Source organism: Orcinus orca, chromosome 15 (assembly GCF_937001465.1).
Source record: "Orcinus orca chromosome 15, mOrcOrc1.1, whole genome shotgun sequence".
Taxonomy (NCBI): domain Eukaryota; kingdom Metazoa; phylum Chordata; class Mammalia; order Artiodactyla; family Delphinidae; genus Orcinus; species Orcinus orca.
Window position 1 is genome coordinate 84145635 of NC_064573.1, and position 26941 is coordinate 84172575.

A 26941-nucleotide genomic window follows, 5' to 3' on the forward strand; every position below is an offset into this window, starting at 1 on the left:
TAGCCCGTGCTCTGCAACAAGAGAAGCCACCGCAATGAGAAGCCCACGCACCGCAACGAAGAGTAGCCCTCGCTCACCACATCTAGAGAAAGCCCGCGCGCATAGCAACGAAGACCCAACGCAGCCAAAAATAAATAAATAAGTAAATTTTAAAACAAGGGAAAGGCAAGTCTGCAGCCCAGTCCCTGAGAGACATTCATGGCAGTAACCAGAAAGGAGCTACTGGCTAAGAAAAGAAGAGCCCAGAACTTCCCAGGGGGCCCTCCCATCCCCCCTCAAACAGGCTGTCACAGACTCAGTCACTTTTTAAAAAGGTTTATTATTTCAACTGTGAATTATTTTTAAAAGATGATAAAATTCATTTCTCTTCCAGTAGAAAAGAGACAGAGGCTTGCCCTGGAGACCAGGAGCCCCGGGCAGACGGGTCACCCGACCAGACACCCAGGCTGATGGGCCCGGGGCCTCTCCACCTCCTCCCCGGCACCGAAGAGCTGAGGACCCTGGTGGGGGGCGGCTCGGGGCACAGCCTCCTGCCACCCCAGCCAGGGAGTGGCCGGCTCAGTATACATGATGATGTCAGTTTAGGCTGGAGGGAAGGGGCGCAGACACCCAAATCCGGCGCCTGTGTAGACTTCAGGGAGATCACGATCCTGCAGGGGGTTAAGGATGTGGTCGGAGGCATCTCCGTTTTGAGGCCCAGATGGGTGTCCAGTGGCCACAGCTCCGGGTCCGGGCTGGGCGCTGAGCCATGGCCCGCGGCCCACCTGGCTGGCACACAAGCAGCCTGCACTCCTGGGCTAGGTTTCGGGACAGCGGCCACAGCCCCTCGGAGTAAAGGCCCTGTCCTGCCTGGGCGAGCCACCAGGCGGGGGCTGCAGTGTTTCGAGACTGATGGAGAGGACCGCTGGGGAGAGGTGACCTGAGTCCTCAAGAGCTCAGGCTCGCTCACCCAAGGGAGGGGACCCTGTGCCCACACCTGTGGTCGGGCCTGTGGATCACTTGGAGAGAAGTTTCCGGAACAGTCCTTGTTGACGAGCCTCTCCCCAAGTCCCCTCAGCAGCGGCTCCATCCCTGAGTGTCTGCACACACCTGTGCACACACGTGGACACGTGCTGGGGGTGTGTGCAGTGTGCGACAGGCATGTGGTAGCAGGGGGTGGCTCAGACTTTGGGATTAGTGGGCTGTCCGCTGAGAGAGTCCTGAAGAAGCGGGGTGTAGGGGCTGGAGAGCTGGTCTGGCTGAGTAGCCAAGCTGGGCTGGCTGGCGGCATCTTTGGGACCCTGTGGAGAAAAGGGGAGGTGCTGCATCACTAAGCCCCGCCCACCAAGCCCCGCCCGGACCCTGGCTCCGCCCCTGTACATCCTCCACCAGCATGGAAACCCCCCTTGGAGCCCCCATCTGCAGCCCCCCCCCCCATCAAGCTCGAGATGAGAGAAGACTGGAGTGACCTACAGACTCCTGGGACTCCACTACAAAGGGTCTCCTAATCTCACGAAACACCATCTTGCCATGCTCTCACCCATCTTAGATATGGGGAAACTGAGACCCTAAGAGACTTGCCTAATACAGTGAGAAGGGCAGAGCAAGGAGTCCAGGGCTTATATAAGCAATACCGTTAACACAGAAAAGCTGGAAACCACCTAAATGTCCACTGATATCAGAATGCATTTAAAAGACAGAGTTACAAGATCGTAGTCAACCTACACAGCTGTCACACAGAAAACTGAAGAGGGGAAATCCAGCTGCGGAGTGATTCATATAGTTTGACACCACGGAGGTAAGCTTTTTAAAAATTATCTGTCGTTCGTGGATACATATATACAGACTTAGAGGGGAAGAAACATGCAAACACCAAATTCCTAGCGATGGATGTCTCTGGGGAGAGGGGGAGGGGCAGTGGGACTTGGCGAGGGGGGCAAAGGACACACAGGGAAAAGGTGAAATATGACAAAATGTTAGCAGGGTTGTTGGGTCTGGGTGAGAGGGAACTCAGAGCGTGCAGTTCATCTAGTTTTACATTTTTAAGTTTCTCAATTTAAGGAAAATTTTAAAGGTAGCCATGATGATAAGAATTGGGGGCAACTTTTCATCCCCCCAAGCCCTCTGGCTTCCTTCCCCTCGAAGAACGGAGACGCTTCCTTGCCCAGCAGCTGTGGTCGGAAAACCCCGGACGCCCCTACCCACCTGGGCCTTTGCTCACAACCCCCAGGGGTCTGCTTCACCGCGGGGTGGGGTAAATCAAACCCCACTCTGGGTGGGGAGCGGTGGGGGACTCCTGACTCCTTTCCTCGGGGACAGAGCTCAGGCTTCCGCGCACCGAGCCACATTCCAGCCAGGGGCAAGGAGGGGTGGGCGTGCGCCTCTGCCGACACACCCCCCGATACACAGGCAGCATGGGACAGCGGGGGTCGGGGGGGCGGGGGATTCTTAGCGATGTGGGCCCAGAGAGCCACGACAGGAGAAAGTCTTGCTCAAAAGTTCAAAGGGGAGGGCTTCCCTGGTGGCGCAGTGGTTGAGAGTCCGCCTGCCGATGCAGGGGACACGGGTTCGTGCCCCGGTCTGGGAGGATCCCCCGTGCCGCGGAGCGGCTGGGCCCGTGAGCCATGGCCGCTGAGCCTGCGCGTCTGGAGCCTGTGCTCCGCAACGGGAGAGGCCACGACGGTGAGAGGCCCGCGTACCGCAAAAAAAAAAAAAAAAAAAAAAAAAAAAGTACAAAGGGGAAACTGCCTTCCCAAGAAAGACACATGTACAAACCTTCAGGGAATACACTTCCGTTTAACTGAGGAATGAGGACTTGGAATTAACGAGAGAAATCATGAGACGGCAAGAGATGATCCTGGAACATGTCCCTGAAGGGCTGCCCAGTACCATTGTCCAGGCTGTTCACTGCACAAGGGCACCCAGCCAAGTGGGTATAAACGGGGTGTACTCTGTTTGCCAAGCCCTCAGCCCTAAAGCAGGCCATGTCTGCACAGAGGAGCTGTCTTTTCTTATTCACACAAAAACACCCTTCTGGGCTAGTGGAGGCCCCATGTCCTCCCTTTCCTGGAGCAAAGCAGCCCCTCAAGGCCACCCCCGTGCCCAGACGCGGGGCAAGGTATAGGACCGTCCCCAGGGACTCAGCACAGGCTGGAGGCCGGGCTGCAGGGATTCCAGGTCTCCAGGACCACTGGCCGCTTCCCAGGTGCCTGGTCCCCTAAAGCAGACCTGACAGGACACTGCCTTCCCCAAGTACACGTGACCGGGGGTAGGGGTCTCATCCGGGCCGAAGGCTGACCTGTCTTCCAGAAGACAGAGCAGTAGCATCTCTTTAATCAAAACCTTCCCTAATAACTTGACATTTGGATTCTGCTGGCAAAATCACGAAGAGACTCCAGCTTTGGTTTTGTTTTATTTTTATTTTGGGGGGGGCAGGGAGCAGGACATCCTGGCTGTGTCCAGGGAGGTGCAGCCATGGGGCTGAGACCTCACAAACACCAGCTCTGTCTATGCTAAAAGCAAATAACCCCCATCTCTGTGCCTGAAGACCCCACCCCTGCACCGCGAGAACGCCAAGCAAGTTTCTGCAGAAGGGAATCGTGGCTGCAAGGGGGCAGGGGTGCCAATGGGGCCAAATCGTACACAAGAAGGGCGTCCCAAGAGGAATTCTGGGAGAGAGGAAGGCAACGGGGGGCTCATCTCCAGCTAGGACACCCTGCCCCCTAAGCTCAGGAAGACACCCCCTTAACACCCAGCCCTGACGTGGTCGGGCTCTCTTATCCCCAGATCGGCAGTAGGAGCCCCCCAGAGCCTGGCTGGGGGCACAGCGGTCCCTCCCTCCCGCTCCTTGCAGGGCTGGCAGTACCTGCCAACAAACACACCCACGCCCAGCGCCCATGTTCTATTTTATCTCCTCCTCCGGCCCTGGCAATCCAAGCAAACTGGAAGCCGCCAACTGGTCCCAAAGAGTAGGGCTGTCACCTCATCCCCAGCCTGTGGCTCTCAGGAAAGCTATTTAAACCCGAGCAGGCCCAGCCCCAGAAGCTGGAGAGGTGGTACGTTTTTCAGAAACCAAAATTACAGCTATAATCCGAGGTATAAGCATAGAGCGGCTCAGCCCCACCCAAACCCCAACCGTAGGGCCCAGAGCTCTGCCTGGCACATCCCCTGGCGGGACTCGGCTCTCCTAAGACCTCAGACCTAAAGGAACACAGCCCAGGAGGTGAACCCCCAAAGGCACTAGCCTCCGTCTCCCGCAGGTAGGCTGCCCGATGAAGGAGGGCAGCCAGTTAAATGTGAATTTCAGGTAAACAGCAAACAGTTTTTCAGTAGAAGCGTGTCCTGATAATTCCATGGGACACACTTAGGCTAAAAATCATTCACTGTTTCCCTGAAATTCACATTTAACGGAGAGTCCGTTTGTTGTTGTTGTTTCTGGGGCTGCTTGTTTTTGCTCAGTCTGGCAACCATACCCTCAGACCGAGTCCTAGATCTACACTTGGTGCCCAGGTGATGCCTAAATTCTCTTTTCTTGGCCAGTCATCCGGATTTATTTAAACTTATCCACATCAGAATCCTGTTAGGGGGCCATTAAAATACAGATTCCTGGGCCCCACCTATGATGCTATTCCAAGAGGTCTAGAAGGATGTCTGTGGACCTGCATTTTTTCGCAGACTTTCCCAGAAGAGTCTATATCGCACCAGAGGTTTGAGAAGCAGCTGAGACCTAAACCTCGATCCTGCCTTTCTAAGACAACCTTGCAAACAAGACACCAGCCCACTAGTCACCCTCCATCACCTACCACGCCTGGGATCACTCAGAACGTAAGAAGACAACAAAATACACAAATACGTATTTTCAATCTGTAGACACTCCAGGTGAAGTTCAGGCTGAAGAGATGTGTGAGATCCCAAGCGTTTCAAGCCGCCAGAGTTCTACTCACTATGGGAGGAGATGGGGGGCGAGAGGTGTTACCTGGTACCCACCTACAGTCTTGCTTCTTGCAGTACAGTCCCCTTGGGAGCTGATGTCATCAGGGATTCAGAATAGGCCTGAATGGCCTCCTTATCCTTTGAGCCCTTTTTACTACTACTCCAAAATAAATAGCACTTCTCCTAGAAGATAACCAAGCTAATTTATAGTTGACGTTGCAGCCGAACACACACGGTTTTTACACGGTTCTCTGATTTTCAGAAAGCAGAGGGTGGGGTACAGAATTCTAGAGTCCAACCACCATTAGTGACTGGAGTTGGCTGAGACCTGGGGAGTGATGGTGTCTTTCACCAGAGACAGAAAGACGAGCATCTTCAGGAAACACGCTTGGTCAGACGGGCAAGCTGAGCTGAAAAGGGTTTGTCAGCCTGAAAATTTGAGCCGAATCACGGAGGGGAGATGGGCCGTGCTGGGCAGGGTGGATTGGCCGAGACTCAGAGAGCTGAGCAAGTGGCATTTTAAGTCTCATGCTCCACTGACTGAGCTAGTGGGTGGCATCTTAAATCGACCAGAAACAGCGACATTTCTGTCTAAAAAAAAAATTTTTTTCTTTCAAGAATGACTTGACAAGAAAAACGTCTTTGAAGAGAAATTAAAATACGTTGAGTTTAACGACATGCCATTCTTTTTTTTTTTTTTTTCTCTCCCCTATCAGGACAGATACATAAAAACACGTAAGGCCTAACCCCTGCTAAACCAAAAAATACATAACGGGATAAATTTCAACGACTGGGCCTCCAGCAAAACCTGCGGGGAGGGGGCCTCAATCGTGGTCAGTAGAGACGATGATATTCTTATCAGATTTGGGGGACACGGATGGGGGGGTGAAGCAGGGAAGCTTTCACATTGTTATCCTCACCGTCCTCCCCCTCCCCCTTCTGACGGACCATTAGGAGAGACAGAGGGCAGAGGCTGTCTGGTCCAGCCCCTCACCGCTGCTCCCCTGGGCCTCACTCCTGGAAACCCACGGTGATGCTGGCCCCAGGGAGGCATCCACGGGTTGGGGGCTAGGGCTTCTGGCCCCTCTGTCCTCCCAGCATGATTCATTCCAAAAACCCTAGGGAGTTCCCTTCTGCTCTGGCTGGGGCAGTGACAGAGGACCGGGCCCCCAACGTTCACTGGGGGCTCAAAACACCAGAGGCCCCGGTACCCTCACACCAGTGCAAACCTTTTCCCCCAAAGGACTGGGAATTTGGAAGGGAAATCAGGTTAAGGGTCTGAAAGCCCAGGTTAAGAGCCTGGAAAGGTTTGTCCTCGCCCCAGCAAACAAGCAAGTTAAGCGAGCGAGCGTGCGAGCTGCCTCCGAGGAAGAGGAAGAAGAGAAAACGCTGTTGGCCGGAGCTAAAGCGAGAAAGCAGGTGTTGCAGGTGGCCCGAGGGGCAGCAGGGGAGCTGGGCAGCCCCCGACCGAGGCTGAGGCCTGTGGCTCCAGGACAACTCGGGGGGCAGGGGGCACCGGGGGGGGAGGTTCTGGTTCATGGATTCAAAATGGCCTTTCAAGACTCCCTGCCACTGAGCAGTGTCCCCTGTCCACCAGGTAGCTGCCCACCCATCCCCGCTGCCCCGGGGGCCTTGCATCCACGGGCCTTGTCACCATGTGACGGCAGTAACTTGCTTAAAGCCCCCTGGTCTCCGGACCTCACATCCTACTCATGTCTGTATCCCCAGAACTGTGCACAGTGACCCCCCCCCATAAGCTGTGAAGGTGTCAGTGAATGCCATGAATGAATGAATGATGCCAAATCATGAAGGTGTATTTGTTGGAACTTCCCTGGTGGTCCAGTGGTTAAGACTATGCACTTCCACTGCAGGGGGCACGGGTTCGATTCCTATTTGGGGAACTAAGATCCTGCATGCCTCACAACGCGGCCAAAAAAGGGGGGTATTTGTTGTCGCCCCCTCTTTTTCCTGCCTCTGAATGGTAGATGCCCCAGGGCTGGCTCTTCAGGGCTCTTCTCCATCTGTGCTCCCTTCCCCAAATACCTGCTCCTATCCTGGTCCAAGCCACCATCCTCGCTCACCTGGGCCTCTTCACTGGTCCCCCTGCTTTCGCTCTCCCATCTGAAGACCAAGTGGCCACACGTTAACTGACCTAGTCACTCCTCTCCTTTACAGCTTCCAACAGCTTCCCGTCACCCCCAGAATCAGTTCCAAGCTGCTCACCCTGCATTACAGGACCAGGCATGACCTACGTCGGCCTCTCAGACACCACCTCCTCCCCCGCTGCCCCCATGCCCACTCCCCTCCAGCCACCCTGGCCCTGCGGGAGCCTCCAACACACCTCACCCACCCCTGCCTCAGGGCCTTTGCACTGGCCATTCCTCCACCCGGAGCACTCTTTCCCTGACTCTGTGCTGAGCATTCACTTCTAAGCTTAAATTCGACCTCTTCCGAGAAACCTTTTCTGACATTGTCTCTATAGTTGTCGCCAACGCCCTGGGATGCTGCGGTGTCCAACTTGGTAGCCACATATGGCCGTTGAGGCTTCGAAAAGGGGCGAGTCCCAGTCAAGACCTGATGTAAATGTAAAATACACAGCGGATTCCAAAGACTTAACCAGAAAGAAAATGTAAAAAATTTATATTTTTTATATTGATTACACGTAGACATGGTCATATTGATATTTTGGATATATTTGGGTTAAATAAAAGATACGATTAAAATTAATTCCCTTTTACTTAAGGTGGCTATTAGAAAATTTAAAATCACACACGTGGCTCATGTTGTATTCGTATCAGACAGCACTGCCCTAAGCCCATCACATTTTCTATTATCATCGGTGAAATCATCTCTTCTGTTTATTTACTTGGTTTCCACCTGTCTTTCCAACTAGAATGCCAGTCCCCACACCCCCCTTCCCCCGGGAGTAGCAATTGCCTTGTTCACTGTCGTGTCCCTGTACCTGCCAGAGCCTGAAAGCCAGCAGCTGCTGACTTGAAGAACAAACCATTCAAGTACCAGGTCTCCTGATCCAAAACCACCTGCAGCCCCTCCAAGGGAGGGTCCCCAGGCCTCCCAGAACAGGCAGAGAAGTGGCAACAGAACATGCAAGAGAAGCAAGGATGCGGCAACAGCTCCCCAGCCCAGGCGGAGACCTAGGACTGCCGCCCGAGGCGGGCTGCAGGCTGAAGGTGTCCGTGGGCACAGCAGGAAGGGGCTGCTGGGGGATCTGATCTGAGCCCCTCCTTCCCCCAAGCAGGCAAGCAAGGGGCCACTCGGCCCCGGCCAGGCTCTGGCCACCACCTACTTGGCTCCAGATTTGGTAGATGATGGGGATGAGCAGCAGGACGCAGCCCAGGGCAAGGAGCACGTACTGGGCATAACGCAGCACCTTGGGCATCAACACCAGCTGGGTGTAGAACGTCTGAAGGGTCTCACCCTCCATTGCCCCGCTCTGGCGAAGGAGAAAGACAAACAAGTGGACTGGTGCCACGTACTGTGGGCTGAGGGTGCAGACGCCACCCCACACCACACCCCTCTGTCCCCCAACCCCTTTCCCATCTCAAGCCCACTGGCCAGAGCATGCGATGGATGGAGCCAGCCATGCCTCTTATTTCCTCTGGGGCCACACAACAGGACTACATTTCCCAGACTCCTTGCAGCTAGGCAGGCCCATATGACTTGTTCTGGCCAATGGGATGGGGGCACAGTGATGCTGCAACTTCCACGCCTGGCTCCCATATGATTCTCTCCATCTCTTTCCCAATTTACTGAATGGAGACGGATTCTGAAGATCTCCAAGAGGGCAGGACCAGAAGATGGAAGGAGCCTGGATGTCCCTGAATGTCTGCGTGGAGCAGAGCTCCGCCTGCCCCCCATCAGACTGTGATGTGAGTGGGAAGTGAGCTTGACATCTGAAGCCTGTCTGATCCAGCGGTTAGCTCACCCTGATTTAAAACGAGCTAAGCCAGAAGGAACCCTGAAAAGCTGGGAGAGAAGAAATTTCAATAAAAAGTTGACACCCTGAAAACCAACTTCCCTTCATCTCAGGAGAAGGGGCCATGTGCATTAACAAAATTATTTTACACCCTGACCAGGGACTTTACAGTTTCATGCAGCTCCTGTGTTCCTCATCTCGTGTGATCCTTTCAACCCAGTGGGATAACTGACATAAAGTGCTTGGAGAGGGCGAAGTTTCTAACAGATGGTTCTGCATTACTCAGTCCAGCTCCCCCAGCCTAGCCTCCCCACCACACACAGCCTCCTGCCCCAAATGCCCACATCAACTCCTCACTGAGGCATCAGACACCACGCCCTCGGGTGCCCAGTACCCGGGGAGAGGGAAGCAGCCTTACCTCTCCAAACCACATCAGTGGCAGGATCACCGGCTCGATCTTCCCAGTTTGTCTGGAAATAAGCGAGACCAAGCAAGTGAGAAGTTATGTCAGGGTGTCTTAGATCAGGCAGCTCTGGACCTGCGATCGGAAGCCCCAGGGTCAGGAGGGATTTGACGTTGCAGCAACTTGGTCGGCATGGGCTTGAGCGATGGGCCTCTCCTGACGGGGCGCAAACTGACGACCCAACAATATCTCTTTAAATGAAAAATTCTTACGCGGAGGGGCTGCCAGGGACCTAGCTGATACCCATGTGTTCTTTTTTAGAAACAGAATCCCGATCTTATTCCGGATGGCAATACGCCCAGACAACAAACAACACGGTTTATGCTGATCACTTGCTTTCCTTTGGGGAGTCTGGAATCTGGGTCCGTGCCAAGCAGAAGGCGCCTACGTGACCAGCCCCCAGTGAACACCCTGGGTGCTGAGTTTCTACTGGGCATCTCTGGTAGGGGACATTTCACACGTGTTGTCACAACTTGTCACCGGGGAAATGAAGCGTGTCCCGGTGTGACCCTCCTGGGAGAGGGCTCTAGAAGCCTGTGCCTGGTTTCCCCAGACTTCACCCCGTGAGCCTTTTCCCTTTGCCAATTATGTTTTGAATCCTTTCTCTGTAGTAAATCACAGCCGTGACTATTAACTACGTGCTGGGTCCCCTGAGTCTTCCCAGTGAATCATCAAACCCGAGAGTGGTCTTGGGGACCCCCGACACAGTCAGCTACTAGATAGCTGTGTGACCTTGGCCATGCTACTTACCCTCTCTGTTCCTCCTCTGTAAAATGGGGATTATAATGGAACTCCTCACAGGGCTCTAGTGAGGACGGAACACGACACCATGAAAAATACCCAGCATATAAAAAGTGCTCTAGGGGAGTTCCCTGGTGGCCTAGTGGTTAGGATTCTGGGCTTTCACTGCTGTGGCCTGGGTTCAATCCCTGGTCAGGGAAATGAAATCCCACAAGCCGTGTGGCACAGCCAAAAAAAAAAAAAAAAAAAGACATATAGTGCTCGATGTTTATTATTGTTGTCTTGTTGTCAAATGCCTGCAAACAACTGGACAAACAAATATTCTGTAACTTCACCATTCCTGGGTCTGCTTAAAGAAGGCACAGCTGGAGGGGAGCTGGTACTCTCTCAGGGGACAGGCACCAGAGTCAGCACAGAAGGTCAAAATCCTCAATCACAGTTCTCAAAAAGCGCTTGTTCAATAGAGTACTGTGCAGTGAAATGAATTTACACCGTATCACCTACAGAGGAGACAGACACGGAGGACGCTCTGGAAATACAATGGCGCATCCCCTTCACTTCAGCCTCTTTAATCTGAGTTTGTAAGAACCGATGTCAATTGAATGCACAGAGTGTGCAACCCTGCTGCCTTTATCTTGTGAGCAAACAGCACAAAAGTTCCTCAGACAAGTCACAGCCAGACAGCTCTGCTTCCGGGCGGGCGGCGGTGTCTCCAGACATTTCCCACACGGGTTCCTCGACAGCCCTGGGAGATGCTGACAAGCACTGCTGTTGGACCACCGCCCTTGAGACCACCATCCCAGCCCACAGGGGCAGCCTGGCAGCTGTGTGGCCTTGGTTCCGAACAGATGGGAACACAGAGGCCCAGAGACATCAGGGTGGTGGCTCAGGGCCACCAGCAGGCAGAATCCAGCCACCCAGATAGACTGCTGGCTTGAGCAGCATTTGTCAAAAATCGGAATGAACTCCCAACAGGTGAAATGTGTGTTAACATCCAGATTTTGAAAAATGCATTTGCAAATGCATAGGATGTGGCCACACTGAGTGCGTGGGCCCTGGCGCTGGACAGAGGCTGGCCCTTGGTCCCATCCCCACGGGTTCCACTTAGTCACCTGCCGGCCCTGCACATCCAAGTTAGCAGCCCAGGCGCTGAGGGACGGGAGCCCTGTGGAGCTCAAGTCTGGGCAGCAGACACCTAACGCACGCGTGGGGCTGTTTCACCAGCCACAAACGCTTCAGGAACAAACTCTCTGAGCAGCCTCAAAATGTAAAAATGAAAAGCTAGTGGGGGAGTAAGGATGAGCTGCACTGACAGGCTCACCAGCTCAGACAAAGTGTTATTCTCTCCAGCTGAGGGGCGTCTCACAAAGCCAAACAGATGCTCACATTCCTGCAGCCCAGGAATCTTTCTGGGGGAATTTTTTTTTTTAATGAAACTATTTCAAATATGCTAAGAAGTACAGGGGACTTCCCTGGTGGTCCAGAGGTTAAGACTCTGTGCTTCCAAGGCAGGGGACACGGGTTCGATCCCTGGTTGGGGAACTAAGATCCCGCATGCCACACAGCGCGACCAAAAAAATTTAAAAAAATAAAGAAGTACAGACCCTGACGTAACGCCCAGCGTGCTCCCTCACCCAGCTCTATCCTAACTCGATGTTATAACAAGAGCTGGCAAGGATGTAGAGACACTGGCACCTCCCACGCTGCTGGTGGGAGTGTAAAATGTCGCAGCCGCCCTGGAAACCAGTCTGGCAGCTCCTGAAACTCTTAAACATAGAGTCACCATATGACCCAGCAATTCTGCTGCAAGGTGTCTACCCAAGAGAAAACACACATCCACACAGAAACTTTAAATATTCAAAGCGGCACTATTCATAATGGCCAAAAAGTAGAAACAACCCAAATGTCCATCAACTGATGAATAAAAACATGGTCTTTCCATGCAATGGAATGTTATTCAGCCGTAAAATGGAATGAAGCAGTGACACAGGCCACAACGTGGATGAACCCTGAAAACATCATGTTAAGCGAAAAGAGCCAGACACATATCATATGATTCTATTCCCATGATATGGCCAGAATAGGTAAGTCCACAGGAACAGAAGTAAATTAAGGGTTGCCTGGGGCTGGGGAAATGGGCAGTGACTGCTAAAGGGTGTGGGGTTTCTTTGGAGGGGGTGGATGGAAATGTTTCAAAATTGATTGGGGTGATGCTGCCCAGCTCTGTGAATGTCCCACAAATCACCGAATTGTGCACTTTTAAAGGGTGAGCTTTATACTGTGTGAATTAAATCTTGATAAAGCGGTTACCGAAAACCAACTCCAAAAAAAGAAAAAGAAAACCAGTGCTTAAAGAATTCCTCCCGTCGAGTGAACGGTCTCACTTCAGAAGACTGTTTGCTAAGTTTCCACTTACAGACACTTGGTTTTGGCAGGATTTAATTTTTGCTACTCTGTCGAACGGGAAACAGCTTGGATGGAAGAGTCTGGCTAATTTGGGGGACAAATGTCAAGAGAGTACAGGGCAGGGATGTCAGGATGCAGTTTGGGCTCGGCTGAGAGCTAAGACCCCCCTCAGGGGTTCAAGGGGCAGGGACCAGATTCCATATCCCGAAGGACCATCTCTCTCCCCAGATGCCAGGTTCCCAAGGACATGGCCAGAGTCCCGAGTCCCTGATCTCTCAACAGCAAGGCAGCCCGGGGCTCCCAGACCCCACTCACCCGATGCCTTTCACAGACTTAATGTAGAGACTCAGCTGCAGTTTCACAGAGCAGTTCATGGGGATTCCGGTGACCTGCAGTGACAAGAGCAGTGAGGGGCCCGGCTTCCCTGGAGCCCTGGGGACCCCTTCAAACAGCCCTCTCCCTGGTCACGCTCAAGAGGGTGCGTATCCCAAATGAACTGCCCATCCGATGGGGCTTCCGCTACCCATTCAAAGCCCTGATGGGTAAACACATGTTCCCCAAATGGCTCTTATGTCCACGACCTCGAGGGATCCCCTCTGGTGAGCCAGCCTCGCTCTGGATGGAAAAAGAACTAACCCTTTCCATCTGTTCTCTTGCATAAGGCATCCCCCAGTGCAGAAGGACGTTTCCCAGTCATCGCCCCTCCCTCCAGCCTCCAAATAAAATAAAATAGATTTACATGTTAATAAAGTCACTATCTTCTCCATTCACCCCCCATTCCCTCCCCACCAGCGTCTCAAAGAGAAAGTCTGCAGGGAGCTGGCTCGGCCCCTAGTGCCTCCGCAATACACCCCCACCCGATCTCCATTTCAACAGAGCTGGCCTCAGGCTCGCGCCAAGGGCAGGCGACGGTATTTTACAGAGAGCCTAGTGCTATTTTGCGTTCTTTACTTGGAGATTTTTCTTTTCTTTGGCTGCACTGCACAGCTTGTGGGATCTTAGTTCCCCGACCAGGGATCGAACCCGCGCGCCCTGCTGTGGAAACGCAGAGTCCTAACCACTGGACCGCCAGAGAATTCCCTATTCAGAGACATTTTTAATTTCCGATTTGAGGTCATGATAGAAAGCTTCCTTTGTGCAGGATTTTTTTTTTATGAGATTTTTTTTTTTTAAGTAGTAAGTCAATAACACAAAAAGTGACACACATATAGGACCAAAACCAGGAAGGTGCTTCCAGAATGATGTCAGGAAATGAGAGTGGAAAGGAACCTAGGTTTGAGGACAGACTGCTGCTTCTTAGCTGAGACTCTTCTCATCTGGAAAGTGGAGACAACTCTGCCCACCTCACAGGGTTTCTGCAAGGGCAAAATAAGGGATGCAAGACAGCCACACTCAGAGCTATAAATGCTGTGTTGTTACCACATACACCAGTGGGAGAGGGCATTATCTTCCAATATAGCCTGGCATCCTGAGGTCCTTTGGGACCCCAGGGGCACAGAGCAACTGGCCAAAGGCCATGCTCCCAGGACGGGGGAGAGTTTGAACTTGAGAACCCGGTGGGATGGGAGTGAGATCACCCGTGTGCAAAAGAGCCAGCAGGGGTGAGGCTGCCCTGCTAGCAAGGCTGTCCCTGGCTGGTGTCAGCGATCCTGGATTTCAGGAGGGCTCCCACCTCTCCCTGACAGATAAGAGGGGCTCACTGTACCAGGACAGTTTGTACAAACACTGTGGTTTATGCTGACACCTGATTTCCTTCTGGGAGTCCGGAATTTCGGTCTGTGCCAGGTAGACAGCATCTATATGACCAGCCCCAGTAAGAATCCTGGGCACTGAGTCTCTACTGGGCGTCCCTGGTAGAGGACACCTCACTCGGGGAATGAAGGGTGTCCTGTGTGACCCCTGCCCTGGGAGAGGGCTCTGGGAGCCTGTGCCTGGTTCCCCCAGACTTCGCCCCATGCACCTTTCCCTTTGCTGACTGTGCCTTGTGTCTTTCACTGCAATTCATCACCGCTGTGGGTACCACCATATGCTGGGTCCTGGGAGTCCTCCTAGCAAATCCTCCAACTTGGGGGTGATCTTGGAGACCCGACACATCCTGCTTTCTAGACTCTACATTCTGGGGTCTCCACTCAGGCCACTTCCTTCTCCAGGAAATGTGTCTCCTTCCTTCCTTGACTGTCCAGCCTCCTCTTCTTGGGCAAAGCCCCGCCTGTCCCCCACCACCCCGCAATCTCAGAACAGAAACTTGGACCCGTGAGCCCACGTCTGTCACCACACACACACACACACACACACACACACACACACACACCCCGGTTTCAGGAGCAGGAAAGAAGGCACCAGAGAAGCCGCTTCCAGCAGGCATTCTGTTTTCCGGGCTAATGAGATCAGAAACCAGCAAATCGACCCCATGACCATCCTCCCCAAATCGACAACAAAATCCAAGGCCACTTCCTCTCCCCGTCTGCCCCTGACCTGAAATGAGAAGTAGAAGTCTACTTCTGCATCTGCTGATGTGCTGCTGCAAAACAGCTGTTGGCATTTCTCCAGCCTCCCAAACTTAACTGTTTCTCTCTCAATGTGGGGAAAAAAAAAGAAAATCCACGCAGCACAATGCAAGTCACCAGTGACAACAGAGAAAAGATCTTGCTCTTGCTGGAATACCCAGAAGCCAGCAGAGAGAGAGAAAGAGAGAGAAAGAGAGAGAGAGAAGCAGTGAAGTGGATGAACTATAAAAGAGAAAGTGGAAAACCATTTGTTAGCTTTATAATAAAAGCCTTTTAAAAACTGGTTAAAAGTTTAAGACAGTATGGAAAAGCCTTAACACAACTAACAATAAAGGATGAATTTAACATAGAGCACGCAATAGATTCATATTAATAAATTACTATCAACTTAATTCATTAATACCCACTTAATTAACTACATATTAATACAGGGCAGAACGTAGTGGGCATTAAAACAACTGTTCGTACAGCCAATATTTTAAATAACTGTCAATGGAGTATACCCTTTAAAAATTGTGAATCACTACATTACACACCTGTCACTTGTATAATACTGTACGTCAACTATACTTCAATTTTTAAAAAAGGCTACATACTCTATGGTTCCAACTATATGACGTTCTGGAAAAGGCAAAACTACAGAGACGGTAAAAGGTCAGTCACTGCCAAAGGTTGGATGGGAGTGAAGGTAGGAGGGGGATAAGTGGGTGGAACACACGGGATTTTTAAGGCAGCGAAACCATTCTGTAGGAGACTGTAATGGTGGATACAGGTCACGATGCATTTGTCAAAACCCATAAACCTGATCGACACAGAATGAAGCCTAATGTAAGCTACGGACTATAGTCAATAATAACGTTCATTCATCGACTGCGACAAATTTCGTGCCCGGGGAAAACGATGTCTGGGAACTCTCTGTATTTTCTGCTCAGTTTTTCTGTAGGCCTAAAACTATTCTGAAAACCAAAGTAAGGACTTCCCTAGCGGTCCAGTGGTTAAGAATCAGCACTTCCACTGCAGGGGGTGCCGGTTCGATCCCTGGTCGGGGAACTAAGATCCCATATGCCGCATGGTACAGCCAAACAAACAAAAATGAAAGTATATTAATTTTTTTAAAAAACAGACATATGGGGCTTCCCTGGTGGCGCAGTGGTTGAGAGTCCGCCTGCCGATGCAGGGGACACGGGTTCGTGCCCCGGTCCGGGAAGATCCCACATGCCGCGGAGCGGCTGGGCCCGTGAGCCATGGCCGCTGAGCCTGCGCGTCTGGAGCCTGTGCTCCGCAACGGGAGAGGTCACAACAGTGAGAGGCCCGCGTACCGCAAAAAAAAAAAAACAAAGAAGACCTATGTTTGAATTCGGCCTCATCCCTTACTCACTCTCAAGCACTAATATCTCAGTAAATCAAACCCATATTTACTGAGATACTAGTACTTCTGTGGTAACTACTAGAATCCAAGCGATTAACAAGACAGAACAGACCTTTCCCTTATGGAGCCAAGAATCCCATTTACTAGCTGTAGCACTTAACCTATTTGGGCTACAGTTTCCCCGTCTGTAAAATGGGACTAGCAATGCCCACCTCTCAGATTATTGTGAAAATTAAATGAGTTGGTGTGGGTGGAAGCATCTAGAATTATGCCTGTAGCATAATGAGCATTCTATAAATATTTGGTGAATGTGAAGTGTGTGCAGTCATAGCTGACTTCACTAGCTGGATTTTTATTTATTTTATTTTATTTTATTTTGTTTATTTTTTTAATTTGGCCGAGCCGCACAGCTTGCGGGATTTTAGTTCCCTGACCAGGGATTGAACCCGTGCCCTCGGCAGTGAAAGCACGGAGTCCTAACCACTGGACCGCCAGGAAAGGCTCAGCCTGGATTTTTAGTGAAAAAAAAAAGAGAGAGAGAGAGAGAGAGCTAGAAGGTGGAGTGCTGGGGGCTGGGGATTGAGTCAGCGGCTTAGAAAATCTGAGGAGTACCAAGGAAAACGGCAGGGAACAGCACCGGGTAGAAGAGCTTCCAAAAAGGCCTGTGGGGGAGACCACAAATGTCCACTCAGGAAACAGAAACCCACAGAATTTATTTAATCAATGATAAAAAGCCACCGAGTCCAAATGGGCAAATTTCCAGGGAACGGAGGCACTAAGAAAAGAAGCAACTGGGTAAAAACATGCCCACGGGAGGGCCACACGTACAGGTCTGATACCCTCCTGGTCCCTGTTCGCAGACAAAACAACACACAGGACAAATTCCCCAGAACCCAGTTTATCCACAAGATGTTCCAGGCTCTTGTCCGCACCTAAAGATCTTTACGGTATGCTGGCGCAGCCAGAGGGCTGCCTCTGGCTAATTTGCAGGCTGATAATTCCTAATTAATTTACTTTCTTATAATCCTTTTATAGAGACAATTTCCTTATAAAGAGATAAAGTCCTTGCACTATGAAGTCGGGGCAATTTGAAGGCTTGATAGCCTAGAAGCTATCACTGCCGAAGAAATCCAGGCTTCCCATCACCCCCACACTGGAACATTTTGGTGCCTAGTGGGGAGAGGAGAAAGCCAGGTGTGCACCAAACAGAAATCCCCGCGCCCACCCACAGGCTGACAGGCAGGGGCTCACCGGGTGGACGTCCAGGAACAAGGAATGCTCTTCTGGGTTAGGGTGGAGGCCAGACACTGCCTCTGCCAGGACTGGGTCAGCGTTGTAGAAGTGAGGATGGGAGAGAAATAAGGGTGCGTCTAGAAGGCAGAGGGGCAGAGAGGGGATGTCAGACAAAGACAGCATGTTGGCACATCCAGAGACCTGCCCCTGTCACACCCTGAGCTGGGCAAGGGGATGCGTAGGTGATGAAACACAGCCACTGCCTGCAGTGCACCCCCCTCATGATGATGACAAGATGCAAACAACAATAACTAGACAGAGAGAATCCGTTCAGTCTGCAAATATTTAGCAAGCGCCCAAGAGGCACCAGGGACTGGAACCCACCCAGCAGGGGACAAGCTCAGTGCCACAAGAATGGTAACATAGGAGCTGCTGCTTCTGCCAGGAGACATCAAAGGAAGGAGAAGAAGCTGGCTCAAAGATGCCAGACAGAGAAGGTGAGGGAATGGCGTTCCAGGTGGAAGGGATGGCAGAAGCCAACGCAGGGAGGTGGGAAAATGCGCGGTGCATGTGGAGCAGACAGCGCCTGGAGGGGAATGATGGCAGCTGAGGATAGAAAGACTTGGACTTGGGTGAGAGGAGGGGCATCTGGATCGCCAAGCCAAGCAGCCCGGACTGTCTTCTGCAGGCAACACGGCAATGATCAGAGATGCTCAGGTGTGCACACCTGCAGCCAGGTCTCCCTAACGTCCACGGGAGGGGAGAAGACACACCTGTTTTGCTCCTTCTCTCCCAGCAGCTGGTCTGTGGGAGGGACGCCAACATGTGAGAACAGGGACTGACCTGGGTCCCTCTGAGTGGGAAATTCACACCCAGACACCCGAGGCTGAAGCTGTCCATCAACTGACCAAGCGAGGCAAACGCCAATGCATGCTCGTGTGCTCAGGACAACACACAACAGGCCTGACGGACAACAAGTCAACGGGGAAAAGAATAAGCCTCTCTCAAAACTGACGAGGATCAAGAACCGGCACATCAGAGACAGAACGCAGACTGGCGGTGACAGGGGCGGGGGCAGAGAGATGGGGAGTGAGTGTAAATGGGTACGGGGTCTCCTTTTGGGTTGATGAGAATGTTCTGGAACTAGATTGTGATGGTGGCTGCACAACGTTTTGAATGTATTAAATGTCACTGAATCGTGCACTTTAAAATGGCTAATTGCGGGGCTGCCCTGGTGGCACAGTGGTTGAGAGTCCGCCTGCCGATGCAGGGGACACGGGTTCGTGCCCCGGTCCAGGAAGATCCCACGTGCCGCAGAGCGGCTGGGCCCGTGAGCCATGGCCGCTGAGCCTGCGCGTCCGGAGCCTGTGCTCCGCAGCGGGAGAAGCCACGGCAGTGAGAGGCCCGCGTACCGCAAAAAAAAAAAAAGGCTAATTGCGGATTAGTGAACTTCACCTCGATACGGAAAAAAAGAAAGAAGAAACAAACAAAACTCACAAGGTCTTCTTCCCTAAAACCAGCAGCCCGTCTGCTGCCAGCCAGGTGACCCGCATTCCTGTTTCTGTGTGTCTGGCAACCTCAAATGTCTAGATTCTTTCTGCGTTTCTTAGCAAAGCCAAGCACTGGTTTGGAATAAAAGCTGAGATTTAACCACTGTCTGACTTCATTTTTCCCAGAGTCCTTTTACATTCATTGCCTTAATGCTTCTCAACATTAATTTATTCATCCTAGTACCTCTTTGATGTGTTGCCATATTCAGCTACCCCCTGCCCTGTTACACAATGTGCTTCTCTGAAGCAACTGCTATTGCTCTACATAAACAGCTATATTTTCAAGGACGAGCTTGCTATCTGAGGCATAACTGTCAAACACTTGTCAGAATCAGAAAATAAATATAGGAATAAATACAATGCGGATGAATGAATGTTGCAGATTCTAACTAGAGACTGTTACCTACGTGAGACTTAGACCCTGAGACTTTCTCTTTCTCTGTCAAAAAGAAAGACAGACGAGTGTTAGACAGGTACTTTCTTCTGGAAGTGATCAGAAGGACAGAGAGAGAATGGAAAGCAGAAGACCTCTCTCACCACGTAAGTCAATGTTATATAAAGCTACGTCTTTGGACCTTTGAAGTCTTGGGCACCACCAGGGACAATGTTTCACAATTTGGAAAACCCTGTTTCCCATTCTCCCCTCTCACTGTGAAAGGAGATCAACAGAGCAAACACAAGGACCGCCCCCCTCCCTCGGTAAGGGAAGCAGTCACCGAGCCAGGCCCTTGCAGGCGGCGCATCTCAAACAAGCTCCATCCTGCCTCCAAGGCCAGGGTGGCAGGGTTGGGGGGAGACTGACACGGGCTGGACCGACTTGCCGTCACCTTCCCTTGCTTCAGCTTGCTTGGTTGTTTTTTTAATTAATTATTATTATTTTTGGCTGTGTTGGGTCTTCGTTTCTGTGCGAGGGCTTTCTCTAGTTGCGGCGAGCGCGGGCCTCTCACTGTCGCGGCCTCTCTCGTTGCGGAGCACAGGCTCCAGACGCGCAGGCTCAGCGGCCGTGGCTCACGGGCCTAGTTGCTCCGTGGCATGTGGGATCCTCCCAGACCAGGGCTCGAACCCGTGTCCCCTGCATCGGCAGGCAGATTCTCAACCACTGCGACACCAGGGAAGGCCAACTTGCTTGGCTTTTTAATAGCATGCATGCATGTACGTGTTTCTTTCTATTTTATTTCCAAACAGACTGAGAGACAACACCCAAGTAATAAATGGTAATTCATTTATAGCTTTATGGCGCATCTAAGCAGACCTAATGGCCCGGGATCACCACAGATTAAGGGCCTCCACTGAGCAAGCCTCAGGACCCTACACAGCACAGAGGTTGGAGGAGGAAGAGTTCTCTGGGTCCGAGAACTCCTCAAGGCCCAGCAAGGGAAATGTGTGGGTATTTCTTATCTTCAGATGAAATGCCACAGAAATACAGACACAGGTGCACCCGAAGACATGTATGAGAGAACGTTCTTAGCAGCGCTGGGGTAACTGTCCACAGCAGAACCTCGTCGGATGCCCATGAACAGCAAAAGAGGTGAGGAAATGGAGGTGTGGTCCCACCGTGGAATACCATATAGCAAGGAAGAGGGCACCCACGACTGCGGGGACGGACCTCACCAATGCAAAAGTGGGCGAAAGAGGACATAAGTAGAGAAAAAGGAATATATGCTTTAGGATTCCGCTCACATAAGCACCAAAGGCAAGCAAAGCTGTGCTGCCAGCAGTCAGGCCAGTGACGGAGGGGGAGGTCACTCCTGTCCTCTTTCCCCATCACTTGGTGGAATCTCAAAGTGCACGTGTCAGTTGGGCCTCTCCCTGTATATACGTCTATTTCAACGTAAAAGAAAAATTTTTATTTGCATAATACGTACATAATTCCCTTGCACTTCTGAAGTTCTCTAGGCACGTGTGCTAAGATGAGGCCGTGCGATGTTCATCCCTAGCCCTTGGCAGTGGACGGATATGTAGTTTCTGCCTGTCCAGCACCCACTCTTTCTCCTGGAACCTATACCCCGAGAAAGCCCCTCCCCTATTTTCAGCCGCCTGTCACGTGGGTGCTGGCCCCACCCACTGGAGCCAGGGGCTGAGCATGTGACACAGCCTGGCCAATCAGCATAGGCCACCCTTGGCCACTTACTGGTTCACAGCTGGTCGTGTGATGCAAGCCAGCCCAATCAGAGCAAACTCTAGAACTTTTGCTGGAGTGAAGAGGAGCCAGTTGTCCCGTTTCTGCAGGACCCAGAGCTGGGAGGAGGTGAGCCTGGAGGCTGGAGGGGAGAGCCTGCCTCGCAACAAAGCGGTCTGGAGGAAAACTGAGCTAGCACATGGCGAAAGGCGGCTTCGGACAACAGCTGAGCTCTAGAGCTATGCCTAATGCAAAGGTAAACCGAGAAGTACCCTTTTAGGCCTAATCAGGCTGGTGTAGCACCTGCCACTTACCACGGCAATCGTGTAGCACACAGCCCACCAGGTGTCTGCACTGTCAGCCCACCTACAAGCAGAAGTTCCTGTAAACACCAGTGAAGAAAGAATGAAGCGAACAGGGAACAAGGGCAGGTGGGCCAGAAGAGGCCACGACAGAGGTGGGCACTTCCAGGCCCCAGCTCCAAACCCTTCACGCACGGAGCACCTCACTGCCTGAACTTGGGGAAACCATCCAACCTGATGGCAGTCCTTCCTCCCAACCCTGCAGCAAACTACGCCTCCCAAATTCCCATCTCCAGCTGGAAATGTGGTTCCAACCAAACGGGCCGCAGAAGGCGAGACCTCGGAAGATAAGGCGTGGCTTCTTGTCCTACCAGCTAGGGTGTCACACCCTAGCCTCGAGCCTCAATTCCCTCGGTGCAAGGTACACCCACACATCCATACGTTCCCATACTGTGTGAGCACCCTCTACATACTGGGCCCAATTCTAGAAGCTAAGGACAGAGTCCTGCGTAGAGTATTTACAAACCAATACAGGAGACAGACAATAAGTGAAATAAAAGACACACTCAGTGATTTCGGGGAGCGATGAGCGCCACGGAGACAATCAAGGGTGAAACGACAGGAGCAGCTGGGAGGCGGGGCAGGGGGGCAACTTCAGGATGGAAATCAGAGAGCAGGCCTCCTGGAGGAGGTGGCATTTGAACAGACCAGAAGCAGGTAAGGGAATGATTCACACAGATCTACAGCAGCCTAGGGAACAGCTGACGCAAAGGCCCTGAGGCAGGACCAAACGAGCTACATCCTAGAAACAGGGAGAAGGGGCGGGGCTGAAGAACATCAGTGGGGAAAGTACGGGAAGAAATGACATTAGAGAGACTGGCAGAGGCCAGATCCTGACGGCCCTGGGGCCTCCGTAGGGATTTTGCTCTACACGCACGGGGCGCTAGTAGACATTTCAAGCAAAGGATTGGGTGGCAACCCGGGATTTTGAAAGGCCCCCTGGGCTGCTTGCTGGAACAGTGTCCAACAGAACTTTCTGCGATGAAAATGGTCTCTTTTTTCACTGTACGTCCCACAGGGCAGCCTCTAGGCACGTGTGGGTGGGACTCATTTGAAATGTGGCCGGTGCAAGGAATGCACTGCCTTTTTAATTTGATTTCATTCAAACCAATTTCAATTTACCTTTTTTTTTGGGGGGGGTGGTGCCGCACCATGCAGCCTGCAGGATCTTAGTTCCCCGACCAGGGATTGAACCTGTGCTCCCTGCGGTGGAAGCGCAGTCTTAACCACTGGCCCGCCAGGGCAGTCCCCGATTTCAATTTAAATAACCACACGAGGCCAGCAGTGACCGCACTGGACAGTCTGGGAAACGGATGGTACACGGGGCGGCCACAATGCAAGAGGAGGGCCAGCTAAAGGGCCCTGGACCACGAGGCGGCGGGGGAACGGAAGAAAGCAAGGATGCAGGCAGGGCGCACAGGGCTTGCTGGCGACCTGGATGAGGGTTGGGAGAGGGAAATCGAGCTGACATCCAAGTGTCCAAATTGAGCATGTGAGGCGGGGCCGTCTCGGGGACTGGCACACAGCTGGAAAACACTGACGATGTCAGAGGACAGTGTGCCAGCGCCAGGGGCCGCATCCAAGCCCACAACTGCAGAACAAGAGTTCACGGAACCATCAGGCTGCTGCCAGCTTCCTTCCCTCCCCAGGTGGGGTGGAAGGTCCTCCCCATGAAGCCTGCCTCTCAAGCCACCTATCACGACCTGGGAGGCAGAACGATGCCCTTCCCAAAGATGTCCGCACCCTCATCCCCGGGACCTGTGAATAAGTTAGGTTACACGACAAAGGGAATTAGGTCGCAGGAGGAATGAAGGCTGCTAATCCGCTAAAAATAGAGAGCAGTGGCCTAGATTATCCAGGTGGGCCTGATATAGTCTCCAGGGCGCTTAAAACTGGACAAGGGAAGCAGAAGAGCTTCAGAAAAAGAGATGTGACCACAGGAGTGGGATCAAAGACTTGTGATGTTGCTGGTTTTGCAGACAGAGGAAGGGAAACCTGAGCAAGGGATTCTAGGGGCTTCTAGAAACTGGGAAAGGCAAGAGAAACGGAGAGTCCCCGTCAACCTCCAGAAAGGAACGCAGCCCGCTGACACCTGGATCTTAGCCTGGAGAGGCCTGTGTCCGACCCCTAAACTACGGAGCTGCTTAAGATCATAAACTTGTGCTGTTCTAGGCCACCAGGTTTGTGGGAATTTATTACGACAGCAACCGATATACCCAAAGCGTATTTTTTTTTTCTGGTTATCCTTCTGCTGCCCTATTTATCTCCAGCCTAATGGGATTATCAAGAGTATGGAGGCCATGGCGTACACAGACAGATAAGCCCCTCATCACGGGCCACACCCTCCCGCCCTCCCGTGGGGAATGACACATACTGAACCTGCAGGTGCTGACATTCTGAATTCCGGACTCCCGGCAGGGGCAGAAGCCCTCATTGGGCGGGTAGACGGACCCGTTGGCAAATAAGGTGTTGGGAGCCACGAAGCGAAAGGTGGGGATGCCTTCGAACACCCCCTGCTCCTTGTAGATGAGCTTCATGGACCTGCGGGGACAAACGATGGAGGATGACACCCCAGAATGAGGTGGCTGGAAGTGGGTGGCCCGAGTTGAGCCACGCCCCACGGGCACGGCCACCCCCCGGGTCCCAGCAGCCGCCGTCTCTCGCCCGGCGAATTGCAATGACCTCCCTTATGGGTCTCCCTGCCTCCCCCGCCTACGCCAATCCATTCTCCGCAAGCAGACGGAGCTTTAAAACAAGGACAGAATATATCGCGACCCCACTTACAACTGCGATTGCTTCCAGTCTAATCTAGAATAAGATCTAATGTCCTCACCATGGCCCACAAGCTTGTAGAGGGTCCAGCCCCTGCCTACCCGTACTGCACCCCACAGGTGGTATTCCTCCCACATGCTCCATCCTGCCCCAGGGCCTTTGTATCTGCTACTCCTGCTGCCTGGAACGTTCCTCCCTCATCCCCACATCAGACCTCAGTTCTTCACTCAGGTCACGGTGCGGTGCCTGGAACGTTCCTCCCTCATCCCCACATCAGACCTCAGTTCTTCACTCAGGTCACGGTGCGGCTGTCAGCTCCGTAGGCAGCAGCAACGTGGCCGACACCCTATTCCCTCTTCTGCTCACCCTGCCGTATTTCTCAAAGGCACGTCTAACCTCGAACATGGGCTGTGGATCAGAACCGCTCCACCTGTGCTGTCCACGGGGGCCACTCAGCACACGTGGCCTTAGAGCCCTTGAAACAGGGCCTGTCCAAGTCAGGATGCAGCTCTACGTGTCAAATGCACTCCACATTTCTACGACTTGATACCCCCAAACAATGGAAAACAGCTCTTCAATATTTTACATCTGTTTACACATTGTGAAATGATACCATTTTGGATCTCCTGGGTCCGACAAAACATCATTAAAATTAATTTCACCTATTTCTCGCTACTCTTCTTTAATGAGGCCACTAGAAAGTTTTAAACTGCAGATGGGACTTGAATTATATTTTTATTGGAGAGTGCTGGCTTAGACAATAGTATCACATCAATGCTAAATTTCCTCATTTTGGTGACATGATGGGGTTATGTAAGAAAATGTCATTTTTAGAAAACACCCACTGAAGTATTTAGGCGTCCAATGTACTCTCAAAGGGTCCAGGAAAAATATACAGAAGGAGAGAGAGAGAAAGAGAGAAGTGTGGGATGAGGATAAAGCAGAAGGGGCCAAAGAGAAACCACTGGGAAACTGGGGAAGGCGATGCGGAGAAAGTTGCACATTCTCGCAACTTTCCTCTAGGTTGAAATTCCTAATTTTAAGAAGTGAACACACACACAGCAAAAGCGCCTCCGCTCTCTGACGCTCCCCTGGGTACGTGGGCCTGAGTCCCCCGCCAGGACATGACTCCCAGGGAACCATCTTGTCTCTGTGGGGACCCCAGTGTCTCGCACAGACAGGGCTCCATCAGGGTTTGCTGGGGAGGCAGGTGGGTCAGAGTTCACATCAGTGAGATCCCAAGCAAAAGGTTTTTCCAGAGTGGCCTGAACAGAGAAGCCGAGGACAGGACAGCACCCAGAGAAGAGCTCTAGGAGCCACTGTCTCTTCTCACCCCTCGGCCGGGGCCACCGCCATTGTTCAGCCCCAAGCTGACCTCCGAGGCTGCTACTCTGGAGACTGGAGGGGCTGCAGGAGAGGCACCCAGATGTCACAGCACCCAATGGGAAATTAGGGCAGCCGAGCAAACAGCACAGGGGGCCCATCGCTTGCCTTATTGCACGGTCCCCGGCAATCCTGCCCATTTCCTGCCCACCACGACCGAGCTCCAACCACCGCCAGTAGCCTCTCTCTGGGCCTTGCAAAAGCACCAGCGATTGGCGTCTGCCCTTCATGGTGCAACCAGAGATAATTCAAGATGGCGCCAAAGGCCGCCGGACACACAGAGAGTCGAGCGCTTTGCAATTCACACCACAAGCCGCTTGATTCTGCTCTGAGCAGCCACAAGGCAGATTTCCCAGGAGGCCCAGAATGTCCCACGTCAGGGCAATTACCGGCAGGCCTCGGGGCTGTAGAATTCCAGCGAGGATTCAGGAGTCATAAATGGCGCCCATATCTGCCCGGAAGTCCCATTAATCATGTTGCACTGATCGGAATGCCAGAAGTTGACCTGTGGGGACGCAAGGCCTCGTAAGGAAATGCTCTCGGGCATTTCCTACCTGACTTGGAGCTGTGACTTCACGGGCCATGTGCCCTGGGGGATGTCACTACCCACTTGACAGAAGCCTGTCCCCTCGGAGAGACAGCCTGGTGCAAGGTGAGCGGGCTGTGTAGACAGCCAGAGACACTGTCGACTGCAGCTCCCCACTCCCTAACCATGGATCCCTGAATGTGCAACTTTGCTGGGGGCTCAGTTACTTCATCTGTAAAATGGACCCATCACTCACATCTCCAAGGAGCACGGTGAGCAGGGGACACTGACCTCCTCACCTCTCAGAGAGGAAGGACACTTCCTGAGAACAGATCAGGTTAGAAGGTAGCCCAGTAAGCAAAATATTTAAAATAATAATGGTGGCTACCAGATCTCAAAACAGTAGTTGCCTCTGGGGAGTGAGACCTGCACAGAAAGAAAACAGACTTCTCACATTCTACCCCTCTGTCCTAGGAGAAGGTTTTTAAGCATGTGTACATTTATATATATATATATATATTTTTTTTTTTTTTTTTTTTTTTTTTTGGGCCGCCTGTGGGATCTTAGTTCCCCGACCAGGGATCGAACCCAGGCCCCCTGCAGTGGAAGCACAGAGTCCTAACCACTGGCCCTCCAGGGAAGTCCCTGTACATTTTTATATT

The 26941-nt window shown here is 52.3% G+C and overlaps 1 protein-coding gene across 5 annotated transcripts in view; it reads right to left on the minus strand.

Moving 5' to 3' along the window:
• Nucleotides 1-299: 299 nt before the first annotated feature.
• SCARB1 (scavenger receptor class B member 1) overlaps nucleotides 300-26941 on the minus strand; it is a 79546-nt gene continuing 52904 nt past the window's right edge. For 2 of the 5 annotated variants that reach the window (XM_033440687.2, XM_033440690.2), the window contains 8 exons: nucleotides 26143-26258; nucleotides 23973-24139; nucleotides 17586-17704; nucleotides 12774-12847; nucleotides 9267-9318; nucleotides 8219-8365; nucleotides 4966-5094; nucleotides 300-1280 (listed from right to left, as the gene is read on the minus strand). In XM_033440687.2, coding sequence (XP_033296578.2) covers nucleotides 4966-5094; nucleotides 8219-8365; nucleotides 9267-9318; nucleotides 12774-12847; nucleotides 17586-17704; nucleotides 23973-24139; nucleotides 26143-26258 — 804 coding nt within the window. In that variant the 3' untranslated portion in view covers nucleotides 300-1280. Of the gene's footprint in view, nucleotides 1281-2489; nucleotides 5095-8218; nucleotides 8366-9266; nucleotides 9319-12773; nucleotides 12848-17585; nucleotides 17705-23972; nucleotides 24140-26142; nucleotides 26259-26941 lie in introns of those variants that run through there. The other 3 variants (XM_004276648.4, XM_049697836.1, XM_049697837.1) reach the window with 3 other exon arrangements.